Source organism: Erpetoichthys calabaricus, chromosome 1 (genome assembly GCF_900747795.2).
Source record: "Erpetoichthys calabaricus chromosome 1, fErpCal1.3, whole genome shotgun sequence".
Classification (NCBI taxonomy): domain Eukaryota; kingdom Metazoa; phylum Chordata; class Cladistia; order Polypteriformes; family Polypteridae; genus Erpetoichthys; species Erpetoichthys calabaricus.
The window spans coordinates 323,827,976-323,841,204 of record NC_041394.2 but is presented as its reverse complement, the minus strand read 5'-3'; the positions used below and the strand labels follow the sequence as shown (position 1 = coordinate 323,841,204).

At 39.0% G+C, this 13,229-nt stretch overlaps 1 protein-coding gene across 1 annotated transcript in view; it reads left to right on the top strand.

Annotated features, from left to right (window-relative positions):
- Nucleotides 1–13,229, top strand: part of LOC114664349 (thyrotropin-releasing hormone-degrading ectoenzyme-like) — a 940,843-nt gene that overhangs the window by 786,141 nt on the left and 141,473 nt on the right. The window contains 1 exon segment of the mRNA XM_028818439.2: nt 10,650–10,738. Coding sequence (XP_028674272.2) covers nt 10,650–10,738 — 89 coding nt within the window.

Sequence of the window (13,229 nt, the reverse complement as noted above, 5' to 3'; positions counted from 1 at the left end):
TGTAGCAGCAGAGTACTGATTTAACAAACATGTGGAAAGTAAATATAAACATTCCTTACAGCTGTTGTATTAAGAAAGTTTTTGACATATTAATTGATTTACAAGAATACGTTTAAAATATTTTTTTAAACTTTACTCTCCCAATATACTTTCAACTCTCTTCCAACTGCTTTTGTATTTGTTATCTCAAAACATAAAGCCAGTACAATGCTTATATGCAGCTTTATTAAAAGCATTTGTTAGACCTCTACCTTCATTTGCAGTCTGGCAGAGTCACCTCTCCCATTCCCCACCATGTTACTGAAATCTATACTTAATAGCAGCTCTATTTCCTCTAACATCCAAAACAATCAGTACTTTCAGTTTAAATTTGTACATCTCCTATAGCTTACACCTCACAAACTTCATGCTAAGCATTTGGCCTCTGATCCTATTTTCATCCCTTCAATTTGGTCATAGATTTCCAGATTGTTCCCCAGTTTCTGCTTTTACATCTGCCATATCTCATTGCCTATCTTCTTTTCTGTCTGTTAACATTTAAGTTTTGCCTCACTGGCTACATTCACATTACCAGCCTCATTGCTCAATTCTGATTTTTTGCTCATATTAGATTTACCTATCTTGACATTTCACATTCATAAGTACAAGAGATCAGTATCAAACTAGAATGTGAAGGCATCTGTCCTCCGAAATGGTACGCATGCGCACAATTATGCCGCCAGTGCTGGCTAATGATGACAGCACTCAGCCAATACATAGGCAAAAGAAAATATGAATTCCGACCTGACCACTATTATTCATGGCCACAAAATGGATATGTATCCAATTGAGGAACATATGTGAAAGTGATTCAAATCTGATTTGAAATCATCAGATTTCTGTGTCCACACATCCCTGAAAACATCAGGTTTGGATAACATTAAGGCAAAACATTAGATGTGAGTCACTTCATCCTGTTGATATGAACGTACCCATACATACTACTAGATCGATCGATCTATCTATCTATCTATCTATCTATCTATCTATCTATCTATCTATCTATCTATCTATCTATCTATCTATGTATCATGGAAGGAACTGCAGGTTAAATTATAATAATTTTCTATACTAAACATGTGCCAGGGTCCTAACCCAAGGAAACTTTCTTGGCTGAGGGTCATGGTGGGAAAGAGCTCTGTTCTGTAGTGCGTTCTTGTAACGATTGACCCCTACTTCTGGGAACCACCAGAAGGGGCAGAGTCAGTTGCCCTCACTGGGTTTCTTCTCGGCACTGTGGATGGAAAAACAGAGGATAAAGTTGGTTGCCAGCACTCTCTCTTGACCTGGGGTGAATATACATAGCTCAGAAGAGGCTCTTCTATCTATCTACATCCCCAAATCAGAAAAAGTTGGGGCAGTATAGAAAAAGCAAATAAAAAATGCAGTGGTTCTTAAATTTACTTTGAATTTTGTTTCATTGCAGATAGTATGAACCCAAGATACTTCATTTTTTGTCTAGTCAGCTTAATTTAATTTCTTAATATACACCCATTCCTGCATTTCAGGCCTATACCAGATAATCATGATTTGGTACTGTAAAAGAAGCACAAGAAACATGTAAAGGTTTGGGGTTTTTAGCCCCATATATTGTTTCCAAAGCAAAAAATTGAGATCAGTTATTTAACACAAAATCAGAGACACCAGAGAACGGGAAGACGGACAACTTATAGGGCCAGACCGGAAATTAATCAGTGGGATGCTGGGAAAGGCATGATGGTGGATGGCTGGCTGACGTCATCAGGGAGGGACCAGAAGGTACAAAGGAACCCGGAAATGTAGTCGTCCGGGAGGCTTTACGGCGGCGGTGCTTTGATCTTTCTGGAGAAATAAAGAAAGAGAGGTTAGTACGCTGCCTTTGCTCCCCAGCACAGCTTTCTACGGTGCGTGTCGGGCCCTTAGACTGCTCCCGATGTGCTTGTGTGTGACAGTACAAAAGCAGTATCCATGAAAGGCTTTGAGGAGCAAAGATGGTCAAAGGATCTCCAATTTGTCAACAAATGCTTGAGAAAATTATTGAAGTGTTTAAAAATAATGTTCCTTTAAGAAAGATTGGAAAGGATTTGAAAATCTCTCCCTCTACAGTGCATAAAATCATTAAATGATTCAAGGAATCTGGAGGAATTTCAGTGCGTACACTGAACTGCATCAAGAACCATCACTTATCAATAGCTGATATAACCACATGGGATTATAAGGGATTACTTTGGTGAACCTTTGTCAATCACTACAACACGAAGTTACATGCACAAATGGCACTTTTTACTGTGCAAAAAATAAGCCTTATGTTAACAATGTCCAGAAGCAGCATCAACTTCTCTGTGCTCGGAAGCACCTGGGCTGGACCATCATACAGTGGAAATGTCTATTGTGGTCAGACAAACCAGTTTTCCAGATCTTTTTTGGAAGTAATGGACACAGTGTGCTTTGGACCAAAGACAAAAAGGACCATCCATACTGTTATCAGCAACAAGTCCAAAAGCCTGGGTCTGTCATGGTATGGGGTTGTGTCAGTGCCCTTGGCAAACATAATTTATACTTCTGTGAATGGAGTATTGATGCAGAAAAGCACCTTGAGAATTTAGAACAACATAGCCTATGCTGCCTTCAAGACAACATCTTTTCAATAAGAAAATGCAAAACTTCATTCTGCACACATTACAAAGGCATGGCTGTGGAAGAAGAAGGTATGGGTACTGGACTGGGCTGCCAGCAATTATGACCTGTCCCCAATAAAGAATGTGCGGAGAATTTTAAAAAACGAAAAATTTGACACCAATATTCCCGTACCACATGTTTGCAGGAAGAATGGGACAGAAATAACACCTGAAACTCTTCATCGCTTCATATCCTCCGTGCCAAAACGTCTTTTAAGTGTGAAGGAATGGCGACATTACAAAGTGGTGAATGTTTTACTGTCCCAACATTTTTTGGAACGTGTTGAATGTCTGAAATGCTGGAATGGATGTATATTTACAACTAACATGAAGCTGACCAGACAAAACATGATTTTTTTTTTTTGCATTTTCCATACCACCCAAACTTTTTCTAATTTGGGGTAGAAATAAATAAAGAAACAAACCTAGTACCAGAGCCTACTTGAATTAAGAAACTAACTGTGTGATGTTACATGATTCCACCAAACAGCACTATGTGAATAAAAAATATTCTTTCTCAAATTAAATTAAAATAAAAAATAGAACATGGAATCATAACCTTTATACCATCACACAAATATACAGTATGTATCACAATGTGTTAATATACCACTAATAACAATGGTTACTCTTTGGCCTTGCCCTTAAAGAAAGGCCCCTTTAATCCATGTCATGTGCAATTCAATCAATCCGTTTCAACTTACCCTTGTCCAGCACAAACAATGTTATTAAGAAACTTGGATGAGTTTATGAAAATAAATGTGATAGTGCCAAAAACCATTGTGTTTATGTTATAGAAATGTCAAGCTGGATTACAAGGTTTACTCTCCCCTAACTAACTATCAGTTAGTGCTACCTGCCACATATGGAAATATAGTAATTTAAAAATAATTTAAAGCCATACATTATGATTATTTAAGCCCATTAATCTTAAAATTTTATCAAGCTGTGATTCTAATGTTTAATATTAGCATAAAATAAGTTGTAGTAATAATCCTAAATAAATACATCCTTTTGGAATAGTCGGCAGTTAGAAAGAACTAACCACAGTTGGAGAAAATGACAATTTTCATGGCTGAACGCCCAGACCTTGTAGCTATTAAACAATTCTGAGGAGCTTGCAAAAACAATTGTTGCTGTAAATGAAATAAAGATGCTCATGATGCTTAAGGGGCGGCACGGTGTCGCAGTGGTAGCGCTGCTGCCTCGCAGTTAGGAGACCTGGGTTCACTTCCCGGGTTCTCCCTGCGTGGAGTTTGCATGTTCTCCCCGTGTCTGCGTGAGTTTCCTCCGGGCGCTCCGGTTTCCTCCCACCGTCCAAAGACATGTAGGTTAGGTCGATTGGCGATTCTAAATTGGCCCTAGTGTGTGCTTGGTGTGTGGGTGTGTGTGTGTGTGTCTTGTGGTGGGTTGGCGCCCTGCCTGGGATTGGTTCCCTGCCTTGCACCCTGTGTTGGCTGGGATTGGCTCCAGCAGACCTCCGTGACCCTGTGCTTGGATTCAGCGGGTTGGAAAATGGATGGATGGATGATGCTTAAGATCTATATGCCACAGAAATGTGCACCCTACGCATCTGAATCAATTAAAGGACAAAACTGCTGATCACAGGACTGACCTAAACTGTTCCAAACAAATTTTTGTTGTGGGAATGACAGGTCTCCAGAATGCAAAAGAAATTTTGTGGTGCCACAACGGTCATCCCTTTTATGGTCTAAGGACAAATGAAAATACACAAGAAGAAAATAGCAGTCTTTGGCGTATGTCCCGAGTGTGGGAATTCAACAATGGTAGCGTCATGCAGTTGAAGTTGTTGTTAGTGGAGCTCCGTCCAGCGGGTTCTTTGAGCTAGCAATGGCGCCTCCTTCATGGACATCCAGAAAGGGGTGAGGTCAAATGCCTTCACTGGATGGATTCTCTGCACTGTGGGGAAGGAAGGAGATGACAACGTTAGCGGGCAGCACCATTACTGCATACTGAGCCTATGAGGAGGACCTCCAATGTGCATTCATGGCACTATCTTCTATCACCATACATGCAGATTTGTTTAATAAATGAAGTTAGTAAAGTTATCTTGCCTCCCTAATCTCAGACTGGAATAATTATCTCCCATACTCCATCTCACGCATTACTATATTGTTTAGCAAAAACTATTATGTGACAAACATATGATAGGATGAATAGGGAAATAATGCGCTGAATTGCCTTTTCTCCTCAAAATATTTCTAGTGTTCTAATACTTGTAGAAGGACATATCTCTCTAATGAAAAGTGAATGTGAGGGGTCAGCTCCATGCTTTCACTTGCCATTTGGGATCCTCTTGAACCTGCAAACCATCGATAATGTTGCCGAGATGAGCAAAGCAAATGAGAACACCAAAATTCAGCCAAGGGGTGGATGCATAAGTGACATAGTGGTGTTATTAAAAACAAATCCAAAACATTGTCCAACAGTGCAGTGCAATCTTCTTCTTTAAATAAATAATCCATAAAACAGCGTAAACGTGGAGATTAAAAATAGTCAGGAAATATTGCATAAAACGAGGTTAAAATATTTGCAAGAAGCTGTCCTTTAAAATCCCACAACTCTGGTGTATCCCTTTAAAACTGACATCACTCCGGCTTATCCTATTTGGATCTTGCAGCATGGGGAGATGTTAAGCAAAGGTTGCAGACAACCTTCACACCTGCTCTTCTCCCTGCCGCCCATCCCATGGCGTTCCACTAGGCACCACCGGGCATCCACTCCTGCTGCCATCTCTGGCCTTGTGGGGGAATCCTCCAGAGTAAATGCTCCGCTGGAGCAAACCTTAGCCCCATCAAGCGCTGGCCACACACTCCTTTCCTGGGGCTCACATCCCTGTCCACCTGCTCCCTTCATTTTTGCACTGGCTCTCTCTCGTTCCTGCCCTTTTCTCCATCCATTAACCTCCGTGTCTCTTTCAATTTCATTGGCCTCTCCTAATTGGGCGTGGGTTTGAGACGACAACACTCCCTTAGAGGCGCTAATGAGGCACCTGACTGATGCTCCCAAAAACCTTACGATCAGCTAGGCACCCCCTTCTGTCTCACACTCATCAGTGCCCGATTAGAGCCTGCACCTCACGGGTCGCAATTATTTATTTATAATAAGCACAACGCCATGGACCACTTATCACATGAAAATAATGAAAGGATTTTGTGCATGTTGGCAAAAGTCTGTGAAAAAGATTAAGAGATGAAAAGAGTCTTTTTAGGATCAGGGACAAAAAAACTAAGGGAAGAGATCTGGGTCAGATGAATAGTTGAAATTGTGGACACATGATTGTCAGAATTATAACGCGTGAAGCAAAATGAAAGTCAGAAAAGCACAGTAAGGAGTTCAGAACCTGTCTATCAGCCTTTCCCTATCTTGATCACTAAGCAAAAGTTTGTTTTTTCAAGAGTTTTGATGCTTGAGCATAAAGGTTAGCATGGCACCATCTTAAAAAAATGATGACATGGTGAAGTAATGTGTAGCGAAATCTATACCTTATGTGACTGGCACCGATACAGTATGACTGCAGTCATGAAAACAGGTCACAGTCCTGGCAGAAGACAAAACAAGACAATAACAAGAAGCTGCCATAATATCACAAACAGATTTATACGGATATTAAAAACAACAGGAAATCCATAATAATATTGAACATAATTCTTTAGACTAATACTACAAATGCCAAAATAACAGTCCTCTTATTTTTCCTTTTTTAACCTTTTGGCATACTTAACATCATCCTTTTATCCTTTTATTAAACTAGGCATTCCTCCCAGCGCCTCAGGTTCAAGGCAGGAACCAACTCTGGATAGTGTGCCACTTCATCCCAGGGCATCTTTGTGCACACACAATGTACAGTTCCTTATTAACCTAACAAGATCGCCTTTTCGGATGTGATAGGAAAACTGGAGCACCTACATAAAAAAACAAATCCAACACAAGGAATCTAGGCAAAATGAAGAACATGACATACAGTATGTGTACTTGCTGCCTTATCAAGCTCAAAATAGTATAGAATGCCCAGGAATGGGTGGGCAGACTGATGGCCAAGGTCACCAAGACTGTTATTTTTGTCTGTTATAAGTTGATTTTATCCTGGAATGTTAATTTATGTTCTTATTTTATTAGGGAGAATTTTTTACATGATGTGTAGTCATTTGAGAGTGTGGAGAAATGGTGGGAGAAGAATAGCAAAGTTGTATTAAGAGTAGGTGTTGGGTAGGATGGCAGGAAGGAGCCAACCTGGAGACAAAGAGACATGGTGGTAGAATAGAAAGGTGCAGGATTTGATGAAGGCTAAGAAGGAGACAAAGAAGAAATGGTACCAATCAGGGAAGGAGGAAGATTGAGAAATATATAAGCAGTAAAACAAAGAGGGCAATGGCAAGAGCCAAGGCACAAGCTTTGGAGGAGGCGTATGAAACATTAGAGACAAATGAGGGAGAGAGAATGATTTTTAGTATAGTAAAGACTAAGAACAAAGCTGAAAAGGATTTTAGTCAGATAAGCAGATGAAAGATGAGCAAGGTCTGGTCTTAAGGATAGGATCAAGAATAGATGGAAGAGGTACATTGAAAAGCTGTTGAATGAAGAAAACCTAAGGTTAGTATTTAGGGATGGCATCCCAAGTGAAGGGCTAGTATCAATAATAAGGAGGGAGGAAGTAAAGGAAGCGCTGGAAAGAATAAAGAATGGAAATTCAAAGGGACCACAAGAAATACCAGTGAAAGTGTGAGATAGTTTAGGAGAAGAGGGAGTAGATGTGTTGTGGGATCTAATGCAGATCTACGAACATGAAGGAATACCACTGTGATTATACCCATTTATAAGGAGAAGGGTGATATTCAGGATGGATTGTGGAAACTATAGATGAACTAGGGGGTTCCCCCCTGCTCTCTTCTCTCGCCAACCCCACCAGCCTGTGCTATGCGCCAGCCACTTTGCGTCTCTGCTGCTCGCGTTGTGAAGAAGGGGGCTCAACGCACCCCAAGGAGATGCGGTTGCTCCTCTGAAACCCCCTCTTAAATGGTGAAAACAAATACAGTTTTTTTTTTTTTTTACCTCCTCTTTGCTCGATCAGCTGCTGGTTTGCTGCTGCTGCCGTGCTGCGTGATCTGCATGTTGCGCAGCGCTTTGAACATTTAAAAGCCTGTACAGCAGCTGTCTTTGTCATCTACTCTTTGTCTTATATTTCCTGCTCCGGGTGTGGTTAAATCTTTTGGCACAAAGTCTCATCTTGCGGGACGTGAGTTCTTGATATTTTTTAGTTTAGAATTTATAAACAGAATAAGAATCAGAAAATCTAACAACAACACATTAAATTTCGATAAATTCTGAAAAGAATGATACCAAACATAAATATGTAGGCTTTAAAATAAGCCTAATTTAAAGCGTGACAAAAAAAAAAAACGTGACATAAATGCATCACATAAAATCTTTGCACTTTTAGGCTTAGGATTTTATATATATAGAGTAGATAAAGCTATTAAGAAGAAGAAGAAGAAGTTTTATTCTCCTCTCTTGTCTATTGATCATGTTTCTCTGTTTGAAATTGCTGATTTAGTCTGTTTTTAATGGTATTTAATTGTTGTTATATTTAAGGTTTATTAATTTCCTGGAATTGCCTTATAGTTGTAAATTTGTGCAAATGCTCTGGGTCTGTATCCAGGGAGGGGTTCTACACAAGAATTATATAGTGCTTAGAAATGTTTAATTTGTTATATTTTATTTTGCCAAATATACAAATTTAAAAGAACTAAGAGAAAAAAATTAATTAATAATAAGAAAATGAATCCACACAACAGAAGTATTAAGGTGAAATGGCAAAGTGCACTAAGTGCACACAATTACATTTTTATCAATCCAATAACTGTCTTTTACACACTCAAAATTGCATTAATCAGTGATTTTCTATGGCACGGGCCTATACACTATAATTTAAGCAAACAAGAGTACAGTTAAAGAAATGAATGCTTATTATTCACTGAGCAGAACAGGTTTGGAAGAGCACTCAGCAGCCTGGAAGATGTCAAGAGAAGCTACATGTTTCTTTGCAAATTTATGTGACTCATCCCCCTGATTGCTTGGTTTTGTTTCCCATTTATATCACAGTTCATTTATTTTTTATTGAATTTGCTAAACAGGTGCATTTTTTGGTCTGCCCTCACTAACATTTCCCTGAGAAATTAATCATTTTATAATAAATTATTCAACATCACATAGCCCTGTAAATAAATCCATACGTCATTTGTACGCTGCATGTTTAGCTCAACTTCGGATACGTTTAAGGAGCAGAGCCGCCTGAAGGTTGTCTTGAAGCAGCAAACGGCATGTCTGGAGCTACATTGACAGATGCTCTCTACCATGTAGATAGTCCCCATAGACTGTAGGAAATGGATGTGGAGGCACTAGGTCCCTCAAGCCTACCTTGGCTGCTTCATTAAAAGGCATCCAGTATATTCCCCAAGCATGCCAACATTACACTTTTGAACCGTGGATTCACTGAGGTACTATTTCCAGATGTATGGATGCTTTGAAATGATACTCCTGCTGCCTGTCCTGCTGAGGTGAATTCTGTTGATTCATATAGGATACCAGCAAACAGTTCTAACTTTAATTTTCTTTTCATTTTTAAGCATTTTAAAAAGTCAAAAAGCTAAAAATTATTCATTGTAATGTGATTTAAACATCAGTTTATTTTTGTTAATCTGCATTTAGTGCATTTCACAACAAGTGCCATCACAGGAACCCTTTAAAACACCTGAGTGCTGACAATGAACCTAAACTTTGGCACAGGACTCCCAAATAAAAAAATCAAAGGGGTGTTTATTAACACATGGAAGAATAATTACAGCAAGTGAAAGGGGTTCATACACAAGGGGGTGTAAATGACAAACCCCTAAACCTCAGGGCTTACCTAAACAATAAGGGCCCTAGTGGGATGGCCGTTCCATTGCTTCCCCAAGTCATCTGATCACCTTCGCTCATCAGCGGGCTGCCGTTCATGTGCTAGTTGAGCTCAAAGGCCAAGAAGCTGGAAGGAACTTTAAACCCAAGTCTATAACCAGTTCCAGGTAATTTATGGCAAGCACTTTTGAGTTTTAAAAAAACAAAAGTCTACATTTTTCCTTTTCACTTTAAGCACAATGTGTATATATATATATATATATATATATATATATATATATATATATTGTAGCAGTAGAGGCGTGTGTCCACTTCTTGAACCCTCGGGTACCACTCCAAACACCAGGTGAAAGTACAAGACTCTTTTATTTTTTCTTATACAGTGCACAAAGCACCCTCCACTCCACACTACTCATATAACTATCACAAATACTAATCACAAACCAATCCTCCACTTCCAGACACTTTGCCACCTTACCTCCCAGCTCAGCTCAGTGTCTGGGCTTTCCCAGAGTCCTTTTATACACCCTGACCCGGAGGTGTTCCTGCCCAACAGTCCACAGTTCCTTATTCCTTCCGGGTCAGGGTAAAAGTCCTTTTCTTCCACCTGGAAGTACATCATCTCTCCTGCTCACGTGACCAGGACGTACTTCCAGGTTATAGGACACATATGAGTCCATGGGCTTCCCGACAGCGACTCCTAGTGGTACCCAAGGTATCTAGCAGGGCTGTGTATAAAAACTACATAGTCCATGAGGCCCTGCTGGAACTCGGGGCACGTCCATGCTGTTGGGAGAGCTCCTCCTGGCGGCCTGGGGGTGAGGGCCGGAATGGGAAGCCGGCAATCCACCACAATATATATATATATATATATATATATATATATATATATATATATATATATATATATACAGTATATATATATATATATAATATCATTCTCCAAAAGAATCAAGAATACAGATTGGAGGACACTTTCATAGTTTCATCCATCAGTTGGTTCTGATGCCTTCTTCTGTCTTCTTTCTTTTCCAGCTACCAGTGGCATATCCCATTAACAATTGCAGTTGGAAATTCAAGTCATATTTCAACAGAGTTGACGATTTGGATTTCTAATAGATCAGGTATTTTTTTCCTCATTTGTTTACACTGTGTTTATTTACTTATTGTAATAGCTGGATCACAAGGAAAAAGTACAAATACACAAACTGTTTTTATGTCTTAAAATATTGTTCTTTCTTGGTACAAAATTATTCATGGGTCCCTCCAATTTCTCCCACCTCATGGAATTCTCAGGTCATGACCACAGAAAAGTCTTGACATTAGTTTTTGGAAAACATTGTGGGTAATGTTGAGTGGGAGGGAAAAGCATAGATGGGGCATCAGGAGTTCTACCAAATGCTATATTTGGTTCATTTTTAAGATTGTCCTGGCCAATTGTGCTATATGAGGGAGAACAGACTATTACAATATATGTATAAATGGCAGGTGTGGCCTTGTTCTTCCTCAAATCAGGTCTAAACTGAACTGAGAGCCCTTTTCATTTAGTTGGTCTGAATGTGTTTGTTTCCATGACTTGAAAGAAAGACTGACATTAGCACAATAAAAAACAAAGAAATATTTAATGGCTTTACTACAGAGCCAAAAGGTTGATAGTTTGCCTGTTCTTCCATTTTTTTGTCCTGCTCCAACCACCACTCACCCCTTCTTTCTCTCCATACTCTTCTAAGCCAAGTAAAAAGGTCTTGTCTACTAATTCCTAATTTCATGATGGCAAGAATGGTAGATCACACCCCATCGTTGAGTCACCTATGGCCAGGGCTACTAAAAGCTACTGTCTCAGTTAAGTTGTAATGAGAGCAGTTTATAAAAATGACACAAATGTTCTAGGGCTTATCTGGAGCAGGGTGGCTATAACACAATTTTTCGTATTCTTTCTTCCACCTAATAGTAAAAAAAAAAACAAACACTATGCTTGATAAATAAAGGGGTCTTGTTCTTCTTCTCTTCCTCTGTCTGAAAACTGGACTGACCCTACTACATAAAACCTGTTGGCTATGAGCTATCATCCCCAAGTTTTACTTTACTAAGGTTGCCTCAGGCCTTAAATAAGTCTTTATGGGATATATTACCTCTAAGAATACTCTTATGTATTTTATTTGATAATATGATACATATCTCTGGATATTTGTGTTGTCCATCTAACTCATTACCTGAAGATGATACTCTAGGTCTTCAAAGACAGACAGACAGACAGACAGACAGACAGACAGACAGACAGACAGACAGACAGACAGATAGATAGATAGATAGATAGATAGATAGATAGATAGATAGATAGATAGATAGATAGATAGATAGATAGATAGATAGATAGATAGATAAGTGGTCACACTTATCACTTAGAGTTAAGTGTCCTAAGGGGAACTTTTGGCTTATTACCGAAGCTCATAAAATAAATAAAGATATGCACAACAAAATGACTAAAAGAAAGACATCTACGAAGAAAGAAAATGTCTGACTTGACACAGTGTCACAGTGAGGCATTATGCAGAAACCTTGGTATAAATGAGCCTCAGTAGCGTTTCTTGACACACCTCTGCTGAATGATTCAATCATTGTCAGTCCTGGAGGGCTCTAGTGACTGCAGGTTTTCGTTTTAACTCAATTTCTTCATTAAAAAGTCAATCTTTGCTAACCCTCTAACACCAAATGACATTCTGACCTATTGGGACTGTTAAATTCCTGAACACACACAGACTCCTTGAGCACATACCGTATATTTGGAATCTTGCATCTCCTAAAATGCTGTTGCAGTATGTCTGTGCATTTGCTGCATTTAACTGCTCCTTATTAGCAATAAGATGCAAATGACAAAGGAACCAGTAGATCTCCATCTGACTTGTTTCCAGTTACACCTGTGTGTATTAATTGTGAACTAGCTTGTAAAATAAAATATTTGGGAAAACAAATGAAAAAGAAAAGAGTAAAAGAATGAGAATTTCTCATCTTCTTCAGACTGCAAATTATTTGGATTGTATCCCTGGAAAGGAAAAATATCTACAAGAATGACCTGACATGGCTTAATGAAAACACTAATAATCATTCAAATGAGGTAAGATCTCTGATTAGCAAGGATTATCTTCTAATTCAGCAATCAGTTTGGAACAAACCTCGCAGCCACTATGTCCCTTCAGGACTAACTCTACAGACTTTTTAATAACAGTAACACATAATGAAAAACAAAAGTTGCTGTAATACTTGTATACGCTGAAGATGTCCTTTTCTACCACAGATGGAGAAAGGCAGTGACTAAATGTAAACATGAACAAGAAGATGGACAACTCAAAAGCCTAATCAAAAAAAACAAGCAGGAGGTAGATAACGCAGTAAAAAATACAGGAGAAACCAAGCCCAAAATGAAATACCAAACATGAAGTCTAAGATTTATGGAAAAATTTCCTAAGCCCTTGAATCAATTTCCCACTAGCACTGCAAATGGATTTCTTTGTTGTCATCCAGAATCTTGGATAATGCAGAGGTCTGCAACTTTTGTCATTAAAGTTGGCATCACATGCCACAATTTCCAGTTGTCACATAGTAGTAATAAGCTAG